General features: G+C 46.9%; 1 protein-coding gene across 3 annotated transcripts in view; it reads right to left on the bottom strand.

The window, feature by feature from the left end:
- Positions 1-10483, bottom strand: part of lmln (leishmanolysin-like (metallopeptidase M8 family)) — a 32012-nt gene extending 21529 nt beyond the window's left edge. For all 3 annotated transcript variants that reach the window (XM_056437409.1, XM_056437399.1, XM_056437418.1), the window contains exons 1-3: positions 10355-10483; positions 3825-3978; positions 2307-2518 (exon numbers count right to left, since the gene is read on the bottom strand). In XM_056437409.1, the coding sequence (XP_056293384.1) occupies positions 2307-2518; positions 3825-3978; positions 10355-10406 (418 nt within the window). In that variant the 5' untranslated portion in view covers positions 10407-10483. The remainder of the gene's footprint in view (positions 1-2306; positions 2519-3824; positions 3979-10354) is intronic.
- Between the last annotated feature and the right edge of the window lie 13805 nt (positions 10484-24288).

Here is a 24288-nt window from a genome sequence, read left to right on the forward strand (position 1 = left end):
TAATTGGCGGCTCTCTATTAGATATTATCAATGTGTCTCTGCTAACAGGCCACGTACCACATTTGGTTTCAATCCTATTTATCAGATGGATCTCAGTTTGTATTTGTAAACGATGACGCCTCGATAACCACCAACGTTAATCACGGAGTTCCACAAGGTTCTGTGCTTGGACCAATTTTATTTACCTTATACATGCTTCCTTTGGGCAATATTATCAGGAAACACTCCATAAACTTTCATTGTTATGCAGATGATACTCAACTATATCTATCGATAAAACCAGAGGAGAGCAACCAACCAAGTAAAATTCAAGCATGTCTTAAAGACATAAAAACATGGATGACCTGCAACTTCTTGATGTTAAACTCAGACAAAACCGAAGTAATTTTACTCGGCCCTGAGCACCTCAGAGATCAATTATCTGGTGATGTGGTTTCTGTAGATGGCATTGCCCTGGCATCCAACACCACTGTAAAGAATCTTGGCGTTATCTTTGATCGGGACTTGTCCTTTAACTCCCACGTAAAGCAAATCTCAAGGACTGCATTCTTTCATCTACGTAATATTTCAAAAATCAGGCACATCTTGTCTCAAAAAGATGCAGTAAAATTGGTTCACGCGTTTGTTACTTCGAGACGGGATTACTGCAACTCCTTATTATCAGGCTGCTCTATAAGTCTCTTAGGTCCCTCCAGTTGATCCAGAATGCTGCAGCTCGTGTTCTCACTAAAACTAAGAAAAGAGATCACATCACTCCTGCACTAGCTGCTCTGCACTGGCTACCCAGTAAAATCAAGAATCACTTTTAAAATTCTTCTCTTAACCTACAAAGCCTTGATTGGTGATGCACCATCATATCTTAAGGAGCTTGTAGTACCATATTGCCCCACTAGAGAGCTGCGCTCACTAAATGTGGGACTACTTGTAGTTCCTAGAGTCTTAAAAAGTAGAATGGGAGCCAGAGCCTTTAGTTATCAAGCTCCTCTTTTATGGAACCAGCTTCCAATTTCAGTCCGGGAGGCAGACACAGTCACCTCGTTTAAGAGTAGACTGAAGACCTTCCTCTTTGACAGAGCTTATAGTTAGGGCTGAATCAGGTTCACCTGGTCCAGCCCCTTGATATGCTGCTATAGGCTTATAGCTGCCGGGGGACGTTTAGGATGCACTGAGTACCTATCTCCTCTTTTCTCTCCTTAGGGATGAATTTTCATCTCTCAATCACACGTTACTAACTCTGCTTTCTCCCCGGAGTCCTTGTGACTTCACGTCTCATGGGGTCATCGGACCCTATGAGACGGCATAGATCCTATCTGCTGATGGATCATCGAGGTCTGGGTCGTGGAATTCCTGCTCCTGACTACGCCACTGTCCTGTTGAGACTCCGCCCACTGTTGAGACTCCGCCCACTCCTCCTCCCCATCGCCATCTGCCTGATGGATCGTGGAGGTCTCCATCGTGGAATATGCCTACTATGAACTATTCATACACTCTGTCACATTCATTGAATGTATTTTAACTCTAAATCTGTCCTTCTGTACACATTACATCTATTGTTCTGTCCATCCTGGAGAGGGATCCTCCTCTGTTGCTCTCCTGAAGGTTTCTTCCCCTTTTTCCCCCCTGAAGGGTTATTTGGGAGTTTTTCCTGGTCCGATGTGAGGTTTTGGGGCAGGGATGTCTATGTGTTCAGATTGTAAAGCACTCCGAGACAAATTTGTAATTTGTGAAATTGGGCTATACAAATAAACTGAATTGAATTGAATTGAATCCATCATCCATCCCCTCTCATCCATCATCTATCCATCATCCATCCCTCCTCATTCATCCATCCATCCATCCATATCCATCCATCATCCATCTTCATTCATCATCCATCATCTATCCATCATCCATCCTCATTCATCCATCTATCCTCATCCATCCATCATCCATCCTCATTCATCCTCATCCACCATCCATCCATCATCCATCCTCATTCATCATCATCCATCCATCATCCATCCCTTCTCATCCATCATCTATCCATCCCTTCTCATCCATCATCCATCCCCTCTCATCCATCATCTATCCATCATCCATCCCTCCTCATCCATCCATCATCCATCCCTTCCATGATCCATCATCCATCCATCATCCATCATCCCTCCTCATCCACCATCCATCCATCATCCATCATCCCTCCTCATCCACCATCCATCCATCATCCCTCCTCATCCATCCTCATCCACCATCCATCCATCATCCATCCATCATCCATCCATCATCCATCCATCATCCATCCATCATCCACCCCTCCATGTGTTCACCGTTGGCTCCCTTGTCAAAGATGAGTTTGTCGTTACACTCGTGGATGCCGTGACAACCACAGACCATCATGGCTCCGTCCTCCGCCGGTTGAGGGACCATGTGACACTCTCTGGAGGTGAAGTTCAGCAGCAGGTCGGGGTCGACGCCCTCTAGTGGCGAGGTGGGGTTGTGACACATGGTGTGCACCGTCATGGTGTCGTTGTTCTTCCTCCTGAAGAGAGATAATGTGTAACTTACATTTGTGAACGAGTGAATTGTATTCTATCTCTCTCTCTCTCTCTCTATATATATATATATATATATATATATATATATATCTATAGATGTATATGTATATATAGAGAGAGATGTATATATATCTATCAATATATATATATATACATCTATATATATATGTATATATATATGTGTGTATATATATCTGTATATATATATATGTATATATATATGTATATATATTATATATATAATATATATATATATATCTGTATATATATATTATATATATATATACAGATATATATATATATATATCTGTATATGTGTATATATATATATATATATATATATCTGTATATATCTATATCTATCGCTCCAGCAGCTCCTCCAGGAGCCCCGTCCTCTTGGTCCTCTTTGACCTACATAGAGCAGCGCTCTCTTCTTCTCTTATCTCTGGTTTCCTGCAGCTATCTTGAAGGGTCGTGAACAGGAAGTGAGCGGGGCGCGGCGAGGGGAACCGCCAAGTTATCCAAACAAAAGCCCGAATCAGCAGAAAGTTTCCAGTGGTGGAGAACGAGCTCTTCTCACATGGAGAGCCGGCTCAGAGGAGTCATTTAAAGAGACATCGCTTCATGCTTCAACAATACGCTGAGCTGGACCCTGCTTGACCTGGGCCCTGCTGGACCTGGGCCCTGCTGGACCTGGGCCCTGCTGGACCTGGACCCTGCTGGACTTTGTTATTCCAGGAAATGAACGGGACAGCAGCGGCTCCAGGACGTTTAGCTTCTGACTCTTTTATGAAACAGAACAAAGAGAACCCTACAGAACCCTACAGAACCCTAAACCCTCAACAGTCATGAATCCTAGAACAAAGGAGAACCTGGTGCTCTCTCATTTAACTTTAGTTGGAACGCTCTCTGTTCACTGCAGTGTTTGTGTTCATCTGATAGTCAGATGATAGTTTAGCTTAGCGTAGCCTAGCGATTAGCCTAGCATAAAGACCGAAACAAGTCACTGATAAATCATCTCTGAGCTAAACTGTGAATTACATTTAAAGAGAAATGTATTTTATTTGTGTTTCAACTTACATTAAATTCGTGTTTCAATCAATTCAAAGTGTTTCAAAGTGTTTCAAAGTGTTTCAAAATGTTTCAAAGTGTTTCAAAGTGTTTCAAAATGTTTCAAAATGTTTCAAAGTGTTTCAATCAATGTGTTCCTAGAACCTTCCGGCTCTGTGATTGGTGCACAGCAGTGAACACAGGAAGTGGAGGCGGGGCCGGTGCAACATGGCGCCTCACCAGATGGCCACGCAGATCTCCTCGGTGACGGTGCAGAAGGACGACAGGCTGCAGTTACTGGAGCAGACGCTGTCCTGGCACACCGGGCCGGACGCCTCGCACCACCGGCACAGGTTAAAGTTCAGGTGGCTGAAGGCCTGAGCGGCTGGAGGACCTGAGGGCCAGAGACAGAGGTCAGAGGTCAGAGAGGTCAGAGGTCAGGGACGAGAGGTCAGAGAGAAAGATCAGAGTGAGACGAGAGGTCAGAGAGAGAAAGAGGTCTGAGAGAGGTCAGAGGTCAGGCACAATAAGTCAGATGTCAGGGACGAGAGGTCAGAGTGAGAGGAGAGGTCAGGGAGAGGTCAGAGGTCAGAGACAAGAGGTCAGATGTCAGGGACAAGAGGTTAGAGTGAGACGGGAGGTCAGAGAGAGAGAGAGGTCAGAGGTCAGGCACACAAAGTCAGAGGTTAGGGACGAGAGGTCAAAGAGAGAGAGAGGTCAGGCAAGAGAGGTCAGAGGTGAGGGACGATACATGTACATATACGATATATGTATATGAGGAGATGTGGGCGTGTCCCTCTGATACTTTTTATCTCAGAAGAATCAGCAGATAACAGAATATTTTCTACTGAACACAAAGAAAACCCTTTTCACTGTGTGTAGTTGTGTATCTACACAAATACATGACTGTGTGTGTGTGTGATGCTCTGCCACATCATAACAACAGCACTGATCAGACCCAGATGACACAGAAATGCCAGTTAAAACAAAAATAACACACATTACATTACATATCATTTATCTGACACACACACACAGTGGATATCTACACACACACACACACAGTGGATATCTACACACACACACACACAGTGGATATCTACACACACACACAGTGGATATCTACACACACACAGACTAACACAAACTCCACCACACTGATTTATAATCACATATACTGTATACACACGTGAAGGACTGTACTGTACTCACAACACTTCATTACCGTAACTCTCTCTCTCTGTCTCTCACACACACACACACACACACACACACACACACACACAGAGCTGAAGTTATTCCAGATGTTTCTTCCAAACAGAGTTGAAGATACAGAAAAAAAGAAAAATGAGAGAGCTCAAGAAGCAAAAAGCTCACTTTAATTAGAATCAGCACTGTGAGTGTGTGTATGTGTGTATGTGTGTGTGTGTATCAGAAAGAGAGTAAAAGACAAGCGTCTCTGCATGTGTGTAACAGTGTATGTTTGTGTGTGAAGCTGACAGCGAGTGTGTGTATGGATGTGTGTACTTGTGTGTGTTTTTGTGTGTGCGTGTGTGTGTGTGTGTTTTCCTCCAGGAATAAATTGAAGCCAGAAGTGAGCTGCTTTCAGAGCCAAGTTAGCATCCAACGCTCCGCCCTCAAAGGCTCATGGGAAATATCTCAGCACTCCACTCTGCCCTAAGGACAGGCCCTCCCTACACACACACGCACACACGCATGCACGCACACACACACACACACACACACACACACACACACACACACACACACACACAGCCTCAGTTTAAAGGGATAGGTTCAACATTTAGGGAAACCTTTTCTCTTCCTCTCAGTCAGATTCTCTCATGAAGGTACAGTCAGCAGCCTGTTAGCTTAGCTTAGCATAAAGTCTGGAAACATAGGAAAAACGTTAGCCTGACTCTTCATCTGTATTTTGAAAAACACGATTTAGTACATCGAAATGAATAAAAAACGTGATTATACTCCATCTAAACTCTTCGAACTATAAACACGTATCCTGTTCCCACTCAAAGAAGTGGAAGGGCCGAGCAAGTCGAGGGGAATAAGACCCACACTCAGGAGAAGCAGCTACTCCAGTCCAGGAAGCCGGCCTTGATTGACCTCCACGCCGGCCCCTCCCGAGGACGCACCAAAGTCAAGAGGCAACAGAGGTACGGGATCGAGGCCGACTCCCTCACTCCCCCCAAAGAACGACAAAGTCTGCAGTGGCTGGACGCCGGGTGGAAGAAACCACGGCGGTCCCTGTTCTGAGAACCCCGTACAGGCAGGTAGCAGAAGGCAAGATAAGAATTCACAATCCCAGTCCCAGCCAGGGCCAGAGGGTTGAGACCCAGGACTCCTGGAAACCACATCCTGAACCTCCTCCATCAGAACGGGGAGGAGGACGTGGAATTGGCTTAAGAGGCCCGAAAGTGAAGGATCGGACGAGCCAGTCGGGAGCCCGACTGGGACGAGACAGAGAACTTTCCAGAAGTGACCAGGCAGAAAGTCCAAGAAAACGATCTTTCCCCGGGAGGAAAAGAAGAGCTAGAATGAATCCTGTCCAAAGCCAGTGTGGGTAGGCACAAGAACGAGTGTGGGGATTTGGGTGTGAAGAGTAGCGACACCTTAGAAAGTGGTGTGCATCCACCAGTCTGCCAATATCCACTAAATCCTGGAGCAGTTCAAGAAATGGACCTGATAGTCCAGGAGCTGAGCACCTTGGGAGTTGTACGGAAGGAACTTAACCCCTCACTGCAAAGGTCCTCAACAATGAAGTGGACTGCATTGACCAGATGAGAATAATTGTCTTTGTTGGGATCAAGACATGGGAGGACAAGCCGAAAGGAAGGATGGTCCCTCAAGAGAGCGTGAAGGAAGGTGTTCAGGCAATGTACGGAAGCCATGCGGGCAACGTTCCGACAGCTAAAGAACTGGAAAAGGAGCAACTCTGGATTTCTTTCACCGGATCCTCAAAGGCTGTTACTTGTTCGGTTGATACAACGCAGGGCGGAAAGGGCAAAAGGTTGGAGGACTCACTATTAAAAGTAGCCCAGGAGTCAGTGTGCATGGATGTCACTGGATCCACAGGAAGGTGAGGAATACCAACTGGTGCTCATAGGACTATGTCAGGGTACATGGACCAGGTCAACGGCTACCTAGAGGTGCCCAGGGAGGTCAGGACTGAAATGGTAGCTGGGTCGACGAGTGGTGCCATCAGTCCGGGGTAAGGAGGATGTACTGTTCCCTACACCCCCCAGGCAAACAAGGTTGTGGAACGCACCGTTGGCCTATTGGATTGGGAAAAAACGGCAACACCCGAGAATGGAGTACCAAGACCGGGATGTAGGGACTCCCTTGAATGACCGATACCGGAGTGACAGACCCTCCCCCTCAGAGGAGTTGAATCATCGCCCGTTTACGTCACAGGAAGTGAGGACAAGAACCACAAGGGAAAGAACCACAAGGGAAAGAGCCACAAGTGAAAGAGCCACAAGGGAAAGAACCACAAGGGAAAGAGCCACAAGGGAAAGAGCCACAAGGGAAAGAACCACAAGGGAAAGAGCCACAAGGGAAAGAACCACAAGGGAAAGAACCACAAGGGAAAGAACCACAAGGCCATCAACCAACTAGAAAATGAAGAAATTGAACGATGGAAAACAGCAAAAAGCAAATGAATTCCCAATAATCAAAGTGTGAGAACCCCCCGGCCTTATTCTCCAGAAAGCATACCGCACGTATTCCTGCAGAACAGGACCATACTATGTAGTATTAGAGGGATCCAGACCTGATGGATCCAGACCTGATGACTCCAGACCTGATGACTCCAGACCTGATGGATCCAGACCTGATGACTCCAGACCAGATGGATCCAGACCTGATGGATCCAGACCTGATGGATCTAGACCTGATGGATCAAGACCTGATGGATCTAGACCTGATGGATCCAGACCTGATGACTCCAGGGAGGATGACATCTTCACTAGGATAGAGACACGTACCCGAGTTGGGATTCGGCTTGCGACCGTTCGGCACTCAGCCGAGGACATCGTCCGGGACGAGCATCGGAGGACTTTGGAGGACACGGATGGACGGGAGGTTCTCACTCCTCCCCCACATGGGCAGGAGAAGAAGGACTCTGTTTCTCTGGGACTTTGTGCCGAGTCCACAGGATCACAGAAGGAAGTTCATCGCCCTGGCCGGAGGAGTCTGGCGCCAAGGTCAGACTGTGAGGAATCTAAGTAAATGAAGTGTTTGAGCCGTTTCCCCTGCTAGCAACTATTGGGAAGGCAGTGACCGTGTTTACATGCATTCGAATAACTGGCTTAGTCAGACTGAAATCTAATGATCCGTTTCAAGTCAACATGTTCGACTATGTGCGGTCCGACTACGATCCGATTAACACCCCTGGATAACTCGATCCGATCCGGTTGATAATTCGACTATCGCGGCATGTAGCGGTGAATTGGATTAGGAACTGGACTTTGCGTCTTTGCGCATGCTTGAGATCCCGCCGCCCTCCTCCCTCCCTCCCTCCCCCCTCCATCCCTCCTCCCTCCCTCCCTCCCATGTCGTGACCCGGAAGTGGAAAGAGACGATAAGTTGTCACTTGCTGGCAGAAAACAAACAACGCCAATAGCGCCATTTGCATTCGCTGTACTCCTATTAACACCATGGAAGAATAGTAGAAGGATGTAGCTTCGCCTTGCTCTCTGTTCGCCATCTTTCTCTAAATGTTGATGTTGTTGTTGTTGGTTGTTGTTGGTAGTGGTGAAGAGGTCAAGCGGAAATGGCTGTATCACCACGAGTTGTAATGAAAACAGCGCCACCTATCGTATCGGATATGACATGCTTTCAAAGGCCAATGATTCTAATTACGCACTGCCATGTATATTGGGATAACAGCAGATCCCCCAAAAGATAGCAGAGTCCGACTAAAGCAAGATTCGAATTATACCATCATGTAAACGCACTGAGTGAAGAGTAGTCATGAGAGGAGAACGCGAAGTATCACGGTGTGTCCAACAACGGGAGGTTCTGAACGGTTCTTCAGGGTTCTTCAGGGTCCTGGTCCACTGAACAGCTCCAAGTACTTTAATGCTTCAGTTCAACAAAGAGGAGACAACTTGAGATCCTTTGTATGTACATTAGAAATATAGTTGTGACGTGTGTGTGTGTGAGTGAGTTTGTGTGTGTGTGAGTGTGTGTGTGTGTGAGTGTGTGTGTGTGAGTGTGTGTGTGTGTGTGTGTGTGTGTGTGTGTGTGTGTGTGTGTGTGTGTGTGTGTGTGTGTGTGTGTGTGTGTGTGTGTGTGTGTGTGTGTGTGTGTGTGTGTGTGTGTGTGTGTGTGTGTGTGTGTGTGTGTGTGTGTGTGTGTGTGTGTGTGTGTGTGTGTGTGTGTGTGTGTGTGTGTGAGTGTGTGTGTGTGTGTGTGTGTGAGTGTGTGTGTGTGTGTGAGTGTGTGTGAGTGTGTGTGTGTGTGTGTGTGTGTGTGTGTTTGTGTGTGTGAGTGTGTGTGTGTGTGTGTGTGTGTGTGTGTGTGTGTGTGTGTGTGTGTGTGTGTGTGTGTGTGAGTGTGTGTAGTCATCAGGCCATCACCTCCTCACTGTCCTCATTACTACAAATGAAACACACTTTCTTTCAGTGCCAGTCCGTCTCTTCTCCAGTGTCTCAAGACATCGCCAAGAAGGCAGCGTGTGTGTGTGTGTGTGTGTGTGTGTGTGTGTGCGTGTTTGTGTGTTTGTGTGTGTGTTTGTGTGTGTGTGTTTGTGTGTGTGTGTGTGTGTGTCTATTCATAAGGTTTCTCATATACACTCGCTCTTTGTTAGATGTGAGATAATAAGTTGCTTTTTAATCTCACGCTACTCTGTTCATTCATGTCAGTTTATATCACACTGAAGCTGAATAATATACTATATATATATATATAAATACACAATATATATATATAAATATATATATATATATACACACACACTATATATATATATAAATATATATGTAGATATATACACACTATATATATACATATGTATACACTAGTGCTGTGAAAAATAACGCGTTAACTCAGTTAATTAAATTACAGGTTTAACTAGTTGTTTTTTTTAACGCATTTAACGCATGCGCAGAATGAGCTTCCAATCCGTCTGTTGTTGGTCGTCTCTCCAGCAGCGTGTCATTCTGTCTCTAGTATCGCGTAAAAACGACTCCGATCTCCGTCTCGCGCACCCCAGAGCTCGGATGCCGGCGTGTGCGCGCACATCGGGACGGAAAAAAGTCACTACTGTGCAATATTTCTACTGATTCTTCAACTTCATGAAGCCCAAAGTACTTGTGTACTGCTGATAACTACCTCAAGCCTATAGTTGTGTACTTTTAATACATTGAGCTGATAAAACTTTAGTACTTGTTCTGCTGCCATTTAAACTCCATACAGATGATAATACTTGTGTACTTTTACTTCTAATACTTTAAATACCTGAAACATATAATACTTATGTACTTTTACTTCTAATACTTTAAGTACATGAAGTCCATAATACTTGTGTACTTTTACTTCTGATACTTTAACTACTTGAAGCCTATAATACTTGTGTACTTTTACAACATTGATCTGATAAAACGTTAGTACTTGTTCCGCTGGTATTTAAACTCCATACAGATGATAATACTTGTGTACTTTGTACTTTAACTACTCTGAAGTACTTCCATCTCTTCCACAAACACTCCGCGGATCAGAGGAAGAGAAGCCCGAGGACAGGCGGCTCTTACCGGCCGTCAGCAGGACGACGATCCCGGTCCACAGCGTCCCGCGGCGGGCCATGGTCTGCGGGGGAAGGGGCTCTGCGGCTGGGTCCGTCCGTCGGTCGGCGGGCGGGTCGCTGGGTCCTCGGCCCCCGGTGTCAGGCTCGTGTATGTGGAGCCAGATGTTTCTCATCCAGATGTGACTAACCCCGCCCCCCGCCGCTGCCCGTGTTTCCACTGAAGCGCTCCATGTGTCGGTATGATGACTGAGGAAGTACTCAGTACTCAGTACTTATACTTATATATACTTCAGAATAGTACCAACATACTCATAAGTAATGCAAAAACAATGTATATATTAGGTACATGTTTTCTGTGAGCGAAGTTTAGAATAGTTCCTACAATAAAATAAGTACTTTGTCACAAGTAATGTCTTAAAATACACAAAGTACTAGCTACATATATACTAAGAACATATATACTATATATATATACTAACAACATATATAATACATATATACTAAGAACATATATACTAAATATATACTCACAACATATATACTGAATCTATACTAACAACATATATACTAAATATATAATTAATAACATATATACTAAATATATACGAACAACATATATACTAAATATATAATAACATATATACTAAATATATAGTAACAACATATATACTATATATACGAACAACAACATATATACTAAATATATAATAACATATATACTAAATATATTCAATTCAATTCAGTTTATTTGTATAGCCCAATTTCACAAATTACAAATTTGTCTCGGAGTGCTTTACAATCTGTACACATAGACATCCCTGCCCCAAAACCTCACATCGGACCAGGAAAAACTCCCAAATAACCCTTCAGGGGGAAAAAGAGGGAAGAAACCTTCAGGAGAGCAACAGAGGAGGATCCCTCTCCAGGATGGACAGAACAATAGATGTAATGTGTACAGAAGGACAGATATAGGCTGTGTCTACTACCGCGCACTTAACGAAGTACACTGCAATGCAGTACACTGCAATGCAGTGCACTGCATTGCAGTGTACTGCGTCGCTGATGAAGTGCTGTCTCAAATGGAACACTTAACCGTTAACCACTTGGCGGAAGTGACGGACGCAAATCTGTTCACGGCACCCGCGAAATTAAGCCGGGAGTGACGTATGCAAATCTGCTTGCGATCCCCTAACCCTTAAAGTGACAAAATGAATGCACTTCTTGCCCTCTTGTTGTCCCTTGTTTACCTTTCTCCACCCCATGTGGAAACTGCGATACCTCCACAATCGCGGCAGGAGCCTCCGCCTTCTGGCTGAAGTCGAGATGGTATATGTAAATTTAATTGTGATTTTGCCTTACCTTCACATCATAGCTTCATGTAGTAGTTGCAATTAAATTCTCGCTAGGTATGCTAAATTCTCAATTATCTTTGTCAGAAGTAGCCTTCTTCTTTGCAATCCACATACACACCATATGGAAATAAAACATGACAAATCTGTACATGTTTGTCCCTAGATTCCAATTAGTTTTAAGAATTATCCACTGAAATGATAGGCATCATCTGCTTGAATTCACACAGTAATAGGCCTACTTTGACTGACTGTACTTTTATACACATCTCTGTTGTAGTGAAGTTCACCCTGATACAGGAATCAATTAGCAATTGAACACAGGCATATTAATTATTGTTACAAACATGCATCAATTCTAATATAAATCAGAAAACGCAATAAAAGACTACAAAACCTCAATGACAACATTTTATTGATAAAATGACTTACATATTAATATAATCTTCCCTTCCCCTCCCCACACTCTACAGCAGCCACCCAGTCCCAGGCGGCGCTGCCGTATCCATGTTGCAATGCCACTGCTGGCGTTGTGTTGTGATGGCCACAGTGACATGAGGGTGGACTTCAGGCTCACCGAGTCATTCAACGCCCTCATGGCTGTGCTGGGCACTGACTGACCACGGTTGGGGCCCGAGATCTCCTGTCTAGTTTTTATTTTTGGCTTGCCAGCGCCACCTCCTATCGGGTGGTGGCCAGGGCCTCGACAGGCCCGGGCTCAGTGCATGATGCCAGGGTCCTGAATAACAGCCCCATCTTCTATGAGCAGTCATCCCTCCACCAGGATACTGTATCCTTGGGGATGGTGGCTCCCTGCCTGTCCCAACCCATCTGCCTCATGACCCCTTCAGGCAGCCTGTCATAACCACCTCCAAGCTACAACTGCTGCCTGTCAAAGGCGAGGTGTGTTGTGGAGAGGTCCTTCGGGAGACTGAAGACGCGATGGCGGTCCATCTTCTTCAAGGCCCTGGAGGTGGATGTGAGGTGCCAGAGGTCATTGGAGCCAGATGTCGGGAGGGCAGCAGAGGACCAGCACCAGCACCTCCAGGAAACGTCTCTGGGCAGGAAACAGAAAGAGGATAGCCATTCAGTGCTCTGTCCCAGACCACGATTACATTTAAATTAATACATACACGACATTAAAAAAACAACACAACGATGATTGAAAGCTACAATTATTTCAAGAAGGACAAGCTTAGATAGCGATCGTAACGGTATTAATTATCGGGCGGCGTGTGGGCAAACGCTCGCGGTGTCATGTTAACCCGTTATTAAACTGAGCATATCCATTGTTAATCCATTATTAAAATTGCTATTTCGATTGTTTAACAGAACAGCCGTTGTTTAACACTGTCCGATGACTGACATAGCTATCTGTCGTCGGACTTGCCGCTGGAGCAAGCGCCTGGAGCCGACCTGCCCCGGCTCGTCAAGCGGAAAGTGTCCGATAAAAGTGCACCTTCGTCGGACTGGCAAGAGGACCGGGTGGTGGATTAGCCAGCTAGCTTATCATAACTGCCATGCAGATCCAATGGCATCTAATGCTACCTAGGTATGATCACTAATCTGAGAATGGCATGTTAGTAGTACATTGTAATACCAGTACAATGTGTAATTACCGCTGATACTTACATTTACGGTCTGTAGCTTCGTGGTCTACCGCTTGTGCTGTCCGCCATTGTTTTAGAAATAAAATGAAAAGCTGGCGAAAGGGCTCCTCCTCTTCCGGTACGTAGCCAAGATGGCGGCCGCTTAGTGCGAGTAGTGTCCATCGTTTACATGTTCTGCCCGTTTGCAGAGCGCCATCCGGGTACTTTCAGTGCACTGCATTTTGCTGGTTTTGTCAGTGTGGCGCACTTCGAGCACTTCGAGCACTGAAAGTCAGTGCTCGAAGTGCTCAAGTGCGCGGTAGTAGACACAGCCTTAGAGTTTAAATACATTCAATGAATGTGACAGAGTGTATGAATAGTTCATAGTAGGCATATTCCACGATGGAGACCTCCACCATCCATCAGGCAGATGGCGGTGGGGTGGACGAGTGGGTGGAGTCTCAACAGTGGGCGGAGTCTCAACAGGACAGTGGCGTAGTCAGGAGCAGGAATTCCACGACCCAGACCTCGATGATCCATCAGGCAGATAGGATCTATGCCGTCTCATAGGGTCCGATGACCCCATGAGACGTGAAGTCTAAGGACTCGGGAGAAAGCAGAGTTAGTAACGTGTGATTGAGAGATGAAAATTCATCCTTAAGGAGAGAAAAAAGAGGAGATAGGTACTCAGTGCATCCTAAACGTCCCCCGGCAGCTATAAGCCTATAGCAGCATATCAAGGGGCTGGACCAGGTGAACCTGATTCAGCCCTAACTATAAGCTCTGTCAAAGAGGAAGGTCTTAAGTCTACTCTTAAACGAGGTGACTGTGTCTGCCTCCCGGACTGAAGGTGAAGCTGGTTCCATAAAAGAGGAGCTTGATAACTAAAGGCTCTGGCTCCCATTCTACTTTTTAAGACTCTAGGAACTACAAGTAGTCCCGCATTTAGTGAGCGCAGCTCTCTAGTGGGGCAATATGGTACTACAAGCTCCTTAAGATATGATGGAGCATCACCAATCATGTCACGAATTCCCCACCTTCCTAGTTAAATTCATCCTGCGTACATGTTTCATTAACTCCCCTGTCATTCCACTTCCTGTCATCCTCACCTCATTAGTCCCTCGTTCCCTTCACCTGGTCCTCACGCCCTTCTCACCTGCAGCCCCTCCCCTCGTTAGTCCCTCATTCCCTTCACCTGGTCCTCACGCCCTTCTCACCTGCAGCCCATCACCTCATTAGTCCCTCACTATTTAGCTCCCTCACTTCCACTGGTCCTCTGTCAGATTGTCTTGTGTGTCACCGCCAAACCTTCCAGCATTACTCGAGTTTCTTCCTGACCTGCCTGTTACGACCCTGTTTGCCTGTTTACCCGACTCAAGATTTTGCCTGCCCCTTTTTGGATTTGTTGCCCTGTTGGACTGACTACCTGGTTTTGACCCTGCCTGAAACACACAGTAAACTGCCTCCTCCTGCATTCCGGTGTTTGTCATGCTTTTGGGTTCCAGTACCTGTAACCCTTACAGTACAATCTGGCCAAGATATGAACCCAGCCGACTTCCCACTTTTTGGGACAGGACCTATGATGCAGACGGACACGACGCAACGACACGAGCAGCAGCTCGCCGACATAACGGAAGCTATGGAGTCCATGAACATCCGCCACGAGCGCAACATGGAGTCTCTCCGTGATCATCTGCTGAAACTCTCCGATGCGGCTCGGGGTCCAGATGCTGTTGCTTCTTCCAGACCTCCGCCTCACCCCGCGTCCGGGTCAGAGGCGCGCTTGCCTCCACCGGAGCGTTGTTCGGGGGTCCCTGGTTCCTGTCGGCCATTCCTGGTCCAGTGCTCTCTCGCCTTTGAGCTTCAGCCTTCTGCCTTTCCCTCAGAGTTCCCGGGTGGCGTACATTGTCTCTCTACTCACGGGCAGAGCCAGGGACTGGGGGACCGCTGAGTGGCAACGAGGATCGTTAAGCTGTTCTTCGGTCCAGCTATTTTCTGACGAACTGCTGAAGGTCTTCGATCACGCCACACCAGGAAGAGAGGCCGCTCGAGGGTTATTAGAGCTGAAGCAGGGGGCGAGGCCCGTGTCGGAATATTCCATCGAGTTCCGCACCAAAGCAGCCGACAGCAGCTGGAACGATGAATCGCTTCTTGACGCATTCTACCACGGCCTTTCGGGCCGCATCAAGGACGAATTGGCGGTTCGAGATCTTCCTGCTGGTTTGGATGAGTTGGTCGCTCTGGCCATCCGTATCGACAGTCGTCTGCGAGAAAGGAGAAAGGAGAGGGATTTTTCGGTCGGCTCACCAGTAATCCAGAGGGCGCTGGTGAGCCGGAATGTGAACTTTAAAACGCCCTCTCGACCTTTGATTAAGGCTCAGCTGCTATGTTCAGGGAACCATCACACTGTTTCTGTTCTCATTGACTCTGGTGCAGATGCAAACCTCCTGGACATGACTCTCGCTTCACAGCTGGGTATCGGGCGGATAGCCCTGGAGGAACCCATCCGCGCCACGGCTTTAGACGGCCATCTCCTCTGCAGGGTCACTCATCAATCCACTCCGCTGCCGATGACCATGTCAGGTACTCACAGTGAGACACTCACCTTTCACCTCATCCATTCACCACAGCAGCCGGTCATTTTGGGCTATCCATGGCTTAGGAGACATAATCCACACATTGACTGGGCTACAGGAACTATATTACAATGGAGTGCTCATTGCCATGCTGTTTGCCTAAGACCTGTTTCATGATTGGCCCCTAGTCGGGTTGATCCCTCTGACTCTACAGATATCTCCCAGGTTCCCAAGGAATACCTTGATCTGAAGGGGGTGTTTAGCAAGACCCGGGCCACATCGTTGCCGCCGCATCGTCCATATGACTGTGCCATTGACCTGCTTCCAGGTACAAGCCCTCCCAGGGGTAGACTGTTTTCACTATCTGCTCCGGAGACTAAATCAATGGAGAGATATATCAACGACTCTCTGGCTGCGGGTCTCATTAGACTATCTTCGTCTCCTGCGGGAGCTGGATTTTTTTTGTCAGTAAGAAGGACAAGACCCTGCGGCCGTGCATAGACTATAGAGGACTCAATGACATTACGGTGAAGAACAGGTACCCTCTTCCCCTTATCTCCTCTGCATTTGAGCTGCTACAAGGTGCTACCATTTTTTCCAAGCTCGATCTCCGTAACGCTTACCATTTAGTAAGAATTCGAGAGGGGGATGAATGGAAGACTGCCTTTAATACTCCTAGTGGACATTATGAGTATTTGGTTATGCCGTTAGGTCTCACCAATGCCCCGGCAGTCTTCCAGGGGTTGATCAATGAGGTTCTCCGGGACCTGCTCAATATTAGCGTTTTTGTGTATCTGGATGACATTCTTGTCTTTTCAAAGTCTCCACAGGAACATGTGGTGCATGTTCGTCAAGTCCTCCAAAGGCTTTTGAAGAACCACCTCTTCGTAAAAGCAGAGAAGTGTGAGTTCCACACCACAACGGTATCATTCCTTGGTTTTGTCATCAATGCTGGTGATATCCGGATGGACTCAGCCAAGACGAGAGCAGTCGCTGACTGGCCTGTGCCCGTCACTCGAAAGGAACTTCAACGCTTTCTTGGCTTTGCCAACTTCTACCGGCGGTTCATCCGTAACTACAGTTCCGTGGCTACCCCCCTCACTTCTCTCACATCCCAACTCGTGCCCTTCCGGTGGTCCTCTGCGGCTGAAGCGGCGTTCAGTGAGTTAAAGTTCCGTTTTACCTCTGCTCCCATCCTCATATTTCCAGATCCTGCCCGGCAGTTTATTGTGGAAGTGGACGCCTCTGACACGGGGGTAGGAGCGGTCCTTTCTCAGCGGTCGGCTAAGGACCAAAAGGTTCATCCATGTGCCTTCTTCTCCCGGAAGCTGTCTCCTGCAGAGAGGAATTACGACATTGGGAACCGGGAGTTGTTGGCGGTCAAACTGGCATTGGAGGAGTGGAGACACTGGTTGGAGGGAGCGGAGCAGCCATTTGTGGTCTGGACGGATCACAAGAATCTGGAATATATCCGCTCGGCCAAACGACTGACCGCTCGTCAAGCTAGGTGGGCTCTTTTTTTCAATCGCTTTGATTTTTTGCTCTCCTACAGACCAGGCTCCAAGAACCTCAAACCAGACGCCTTGTCCCGTCAGTTCCAGCCTGAGAGCTCCCCTCTTCATCCTGAAGGTATCCTCCCTCCGGAGTGTGTTGTCGGTGCAGTAACCTGGGAGGTGGAGGACAGGGTAAAACGCTCCAACGCCGAACATCCTGCTCCCAGTGCTTGTCCGGTTAACCGGTTGTTTGTTCCTGCTCACCTCCGCTCGCAGGTGCTCCAGTGGGGTCACTCTTCTCGCCTTGCTTGCCATCCCGGGATCCGACGCACACTAGCAATGCTCAAGCAACGCTTTTGGTGGCCGTCCATGGAGGAGGACACCAAGGGATTCGTTGGTGCTTGCCAAATCTGCGCTCAGCACAAGACCTCCCGCAAGGCTCCCTCTGGTCTACTCCACCCTCTACCACTTCCGCATCGCCCTTGGTCCCATATTGCATTGGATTTCGTAACCGGCCTACCCAGCTCCAGTGGTAACACAGTTATTCTGACAGTTATTGATCGATTCTCCAAATCTGCCCGGCTTATCCCACTGACAAAATTGCCTACCGCCAAGGAAATGGCTGAGATTCTGTTGCAGGAGGTGTTTCGCTCCCATGGTCTGCCCATGGATGTGGTCTCCGACCGTGGCCCACAATTCACCTCTCGTTTTTGGGCCGAGTTTTGCAGGCTACTTGGGGCCACAGTCAGCTTGTCGTCAGGGTTCCATCCGCAATCTAATGGACAGGCGGAGCGCATGAACCAGGAGATGGAGACAGCGTTACGATGCCTCTCCTCCCGCAACCCTCAATCCTGGTCCAAAGAACTTCTGTGGGTCGAGTATGCCCACAACATCCTTCCCAGCTCAGCCACAGGGCTCTCACCCTTCCAGTGTGCCCGTGGATATCAGCCCCCACTCTTCCCGGAGCAGGAACTCGAGGCCAGTGTTCCTTCCGTCCAGGCGTTTATCCAGCGGTGCCGACGCACTTGGAAGCAGGCCCGCTCCACGCTGATGCGCACTTCCGAGCGCTACAAACGGTCGGCCAACAGACGTTGCCTCCCTGCACCTCAGTATGCTCCAGGACAACGGGTCTGGCTTTCTACACGGGACCTTCCCCTCAGAGTGGAGTCCAAGAAACTGGCTCCTCGTTTCGTGGGCCCGTTTCCGGTGTCACGGGTCATTAATCCTGCAGCCATCCGGCTGCGTCTACCACCAGCCATGAGAGTTCACCCCACCTTCCACGTCTCCAGGGTTAAACCTGTCGAGGAGAGCCCGCTTCACCCCGCCCCCAGACCCCCACCACCCCCCCGGCTCCTCGACGGGGATCCTATCTACACGGTCCGTCGCCTGCTCAAATCTCGGCGACGGGGTAGGGGACTTCAATACCTCGTGGATTGGGAGGGCTATGGGCCGGAGGAGCGACAATGGGTCCCCACTCGGGACATTCTGGACCCCTCCCTGATCACTGCCTTCCACCATGCTCATCCGGATCAGCCCAGTGGGACATCAAGGGCCGTCCCTAGAAGGGGAGGTTCTGTCACAAATTCCCCACCTTCCTAGTTAAAGTCATCCTGCGTACATGTTTCATTAACTCTCCTGTCATTCCACTTCCTGTCATCCTCACCTGATTGTCCCTCATTCCCTGCACCTGGTCCTCATGCCCTTCTCACCTGCAGCCCATCACCTCATTAGTCCCTCACTATTTAGCTCCCTCACTTCCACTGGTCCTCTGCCAGATTGTCTTGTGTGTCACCGCCAAACCTTCCAGCATTACTAGAGTTTCTTCCTGACCTGCCTGTTACGACCCTGTTTGCCTGTTTACCCGACTCAAGATTTTGCCTGCCCCTTTTTGGATTTGTTGCCCTGTTGGACTGACTACCTGGTTTTGACCCTGCCTGAAACACACAGTAAACTGCCTCCTCCTGCATTCCGGTGTTTGTCGTGCTTTTGGGTTCCAGTACCTATAACCCTTACAAATCAAGGCTTTGTAGGTTAAGAGAAGAATTTTAAAAGTGATTCTTGATTTTACTGGGAGCCAGTGCAGAGCAGCTAGTGCAGGAGTGATGTGATCTCTTTTCTTAGTTTTAGTGAGAATACGAGCTGCAGCATTCTGGATCAACTGGAGGGACCTAAGAGATTTATTAGAGCAGCCTGATAATAAGGAGTTGCAGTAATCCAGTCTCGAAGTAACGAACGCGTGAACCAATTTTTCTGCATCTTTTTGAGACAAGATGTGCCTGATTTTTTAAATATTACGTAGATGAAAGAATGCAGTCCTTGAGATTTGCTTTACGTGGGAGTTAAAGGACAAGTCCCGATCAAAGATAACGCCAAGATTCTTTACAGTGGTGTTGGATGCCAGGGCAATGCCGTCTACAGAAACCACATCACCAGATAATTGATCTCTGAGGTGCTCAGGGCCGAGTAAAATTACTTGAGTTTGTCTGAGTTTAATATAAAGAAGTTGCAGGTCATCCATGTTTTTATGTCTTTAAGACATGCTTGAATTTTACTTAGTTGGTTGCTCTCCTCTGGTTTTATCGATAGATATAGTTGAGTATCATCTGCATAACAATGAAAGTTTATGGAGTGTTTCCTGATAATATTGCCCAAAGGAAGCATGTATAAGGTAAATAAAATTGGTCCAAGCACAGAACCTTGTGGAACTCCGTGATTAACGTTGGTGGTTATCGAGGCGTCATCGTTTACAAATACAAACTGAGATCGATCTGATAAATAGGATTTAAACCAAATGTGGTACGTGGCCTGTTAGCAGAGACACATTGATAATATCTAATAGAGAGCCGCCAATTAAAGGCAAAACGTCTTTAAGCAGCCTCGTCGGGATGGGGTCCAAGAGACAGGTAGACGTGTTCGAAGTAGAAACCGTTGAAGATAATTGGTCACGGTTGATGGGAGAAAAGCCCTCCAAATATACACCAGGGCATACAGCGGTTTCCAAGGCCATTCCACTTGAGGACAGATTGGCACTGGTTAAGGGCAAGAGATTATTAATCTTGTCCCTAATAGTTAAAATCTTTTCATTAAAGAAGTTCATGAAGTCATTACCACTGAGGTCTATAGGAATACTCGGCTCCACAGAGCTGTGACTCTCTGTCAGCCTGGCTACAGTGCTGAAGAGAAACCTGGGGTTGTTCTTATTTTTCTCTATTACTGATGAGTAATAGGCTGCTCTGGCATTACGGAGGGCCTTCTTATATGTTTTAAGACTATCTCGCCAAACTAAGCGGGATTCTTCCAGATTAGTTGAACGCCATATGCGTTCAAGCTTTCGTGACGTTTGCTTTAGTTTGTGGGTCTGAGGGTTATACCAGGGAGCAAACCTCCTCTTCCTCACTGTCTTCTTCTTCAGAGGGGCTATCGAGTCCAGTGTCATTCTCAGAGAGCCTGTGGCACTGTCAACAAGATGATCAATCTGGGACGGACTAAAGTTAGACCAGGAGTCCTCTGTTATATTGAGACCTGGACTAAAGTTAGACCAGGAGTCCTCTGTTATATTGAGACGTGGTATCGAATCAAATACAGAAGGAATCGCTTCTTTAAATTTAGCTACAGCACTGTCAGTTAGACATCTGGTGTAGAAACTTTTGACTAACGGAGTACACTCTGGTAGTATAAATTCAAAAGTTATGAGGTTGTGGTCTGACAGAAGAGGATTCTGTGGGAAGACCTTCAAATGCTCAAGGTCAACGCCATAAGTAAGAACAAGATCAAGCGTGTGGCCAAAGCTGTGAGTGGGTTTCTGTACTCTCTGACAGAAGCCAATCGAGTCCACCAATGAGATGAATGCAGCACTAAGGCAATCATTATCAACATCCACATGGATATTAAAATCTCCAACAATAATAACTTTATCAGTTTTAAGAACCAAACTTGATATAAATTCTGAGAATTCAGATATAAACTCTGTATATGGACCTGGTGGCCGGTACAGAATTCCAGGTTGGATGTGAAAGACTAAGAACAAGGCTTTCAAATGAGGTGTAGTGTAATTTAGGTTTAGGATTTATTAATAGAGTCAAAGATGGCTGCTACTCCACCTCCTCGACCGGTGCCTCGAGGAATGTGAGTATTAATATGACTTGGAGGTGTCGATTCATTTAGGCAGACATATTCTTCATGGCTCAGCCAGGTTTCAGTGAGACAACATAAATCAATGTGATTATCTGATATTAAATCATTCAGTAACACAGCTTTAGATGACAGAGATCGAATATTTAGGAGACCACATTTAATAGTCCTGTTTTGTTGCACTGCTGAAATAATGGTGTTAACTTGTATAAGGTTACTGTGTACGACTCCTCTTCTGCTTTCTTTTGATAGAATTAATTTAAGTTGAAGTGGCCGTGGGACAGACACAGTCTCTATGGAGCTCTGGGAGGGACTGGGTGAGAGGGGGGGAGGCCCCGGGGGAGGGATGTGCTATGGGGGACACTGGGTGAGGGATGTGCTATGGGGGACACTGGGTGAGAGGGGGGGAGGCTCCGGGGGAGGGATGTGCTATGGGGGACACTGGGTGAGAGGGAGGCTCGGGGAGGGATGTGCTATGGGGGACACTGGGTGAGGGGGGGGAGGCTCCGGGGGAGGGATGTGCTATGGGGGACACTGGGGGAGGGATGTGCTATGGGGGACACTGGGGGAGGGAGGTGCTATGGGGGACACTGGGGGAGGGAGGTGCTATGGGGGACACTGGGTGAGAGGGGCGTGGGGCTCCTCTGTTTCTGCTTTATGACATGAACCCTGCGTTGTCATGGATACGGCTGTCCGGTGGTCAACTTGGTCATGTGGTCAGAAACGAGACGCTCCGTCCAGCGTGGGATGGATGCCGTCTCTCCTCATCAGATCAGGCTTTCCCCAGAAAGTCTTCCAGTTGTCTCCGTAGCCCACATTATTCGCTGGGCACCTCGACAGCCAGCGGTTGAAAGACGACATTTGGCTAAACAATTCGTCTGTCTGCACATTGGGGAGAGGGCCAGAGAAAACGACGGTGTCCGACAACGTCTTGGCATAAGCACACACCGATTCCACATTAATTTGAGTGACTTCCGAGCGGCGGGCTCGGGCGTCATTACCACCGGCGTGTATTACAATCTGACTGTATCTCCGCTTGTCCTTAGCCAGCAGCTTCAAACAAGACTCCACGTATATATAGTAACAACATATATACTATATATATACTAACAACATATATAATACATATATACTAACAACATATATACTAAATATATACTAACAACATATATACTGAATCTATACTAACAACATATATACTAAATATATAATAACATATATACTAAATATATAGTAACAACATGTATACTAAATATATACTAACAACATATATACTATATATATACTAACAACATATATAATACATATATACTAACAACATATATACTAAATATATACTAACAACATATATACTAAATATATAATAACATATATACTAAATATATAGTAACAACATGTATACTAAATATATACTAACAACATGTATACTAAATATATACTAACAACATATATACTAAATATATACTAACAACATATATACTATATATATACTAACAACATATATAATACATATATACTAACAACATATCTACTAAATATATACTAACAACATATATACTGAATCTATACTCACAACATATATACTAAATATATAATAACATATATATTAAATATATAGTAACATGTCTAAAAAAAAGTTAATTATTCATAATGAAGCTTCATCTGTTGACAGAACTATTGATAAGAACTCTCTGTGGTCAGTGTGTTCTGCTGCCGCCTGGTGGCCTCAGCGTGTAACTGCAGTCAAATCAACACAAACAAAACTATTGTTCTGTTTCTCTGATGAGAAAATAAAAACTCACAAACGATGATTTGTTAAAACTGAGAACAGTTCGTTAAATTAATCAATTAGCAAAAACTTTCTGAATATTTTGTTAATACAATTTTAAATAGTAACAATACAACAACAAGTTTTGAAGCAGATAACTGGCTTCAAGGTGGGAGGGAGACAGCCAGGGGGCTCCCTGGAGAGGGCCAACGAGCTGAACTGTTTCTTCAACAGGTTCAGTTCACAGCCCTCTCCTGTCTCCTCCACACATCACACCTCCCATACGCCTCCACCTCTGTACCCCCTGCTGAGCTGCACATCCACCGAGCCCTCAATAACAATGGGCTCCTCCCCTCCCCTCTCTCTGTGACGACTGACCAGGTGAGAAGACAGCTGGAGAAACTACACCAGCGCAGAGCTGAAGGTCCTGATGGCATCAGCCCCAGGGTCCTAAAGACCTCGCCACCCAGCTGTCTGGTGTCCTGCAGCGCCTCTTCAACCTCAGCCTGAGGCAGGGGAAGTCCCGGTGCTGTGGAAGGCGTCGTGCCTGGTCCCTGTCCCAAGAAGTCAACACCATCTGGCCTCACGACTACCGACCGGTCGCCCTCACCTCCCATGTGATGAAGGTGCTGGAGAGGCTGGTCTTGGCCCACCTCCGGTCGCAGGTGAAATCGTCGCTGGACCCTCTGCAATCTGCTTACCAGCCTCATGTGGGAGTGGACGTCGCCATCATCTACCTGCTGCAACGAGCTCAGTCGCACCTGGATGGAACCGGTGTCTCTGTGAGAGTCACTTTCTTTGACTTCTCCAGTGCATTGAACACCATCCAGCCACTGCTGCTGAGTGAGAAGCTGCGTCCACCATCTCCTGGATCACTGACTACCTCACAGGCAGACCACAGTTTGTCAGAATGGGCGTGTGCTGTCTGGAACGGTGGTCAGTGATGTTGGACCCACAGGGAACTGTTCTGTCTCCTTCCTCTTCACCCTGTACACCAGTGACTTCCAGTACAACACGGAGTCATGCCATCTGCAG

The sequence above is a fragment of the Pseudoliparis swirei genome, chromosome 2 (assembly GCF_029220125.1).
Source record: "Pseudoliparis swirei isolate HS2019 ecotype Mariana Trench chromosome 2, NWPU_hadal_v1, whole genome shotgun sequence".
Classification (NCBI taxonomy): domain Eukaryota; kingdom Metazoa; phylum Chordata; class Actinopteri; order Perciformes; family Liparidae; genus Pseudoliparis; species Pseudoliparis swirei.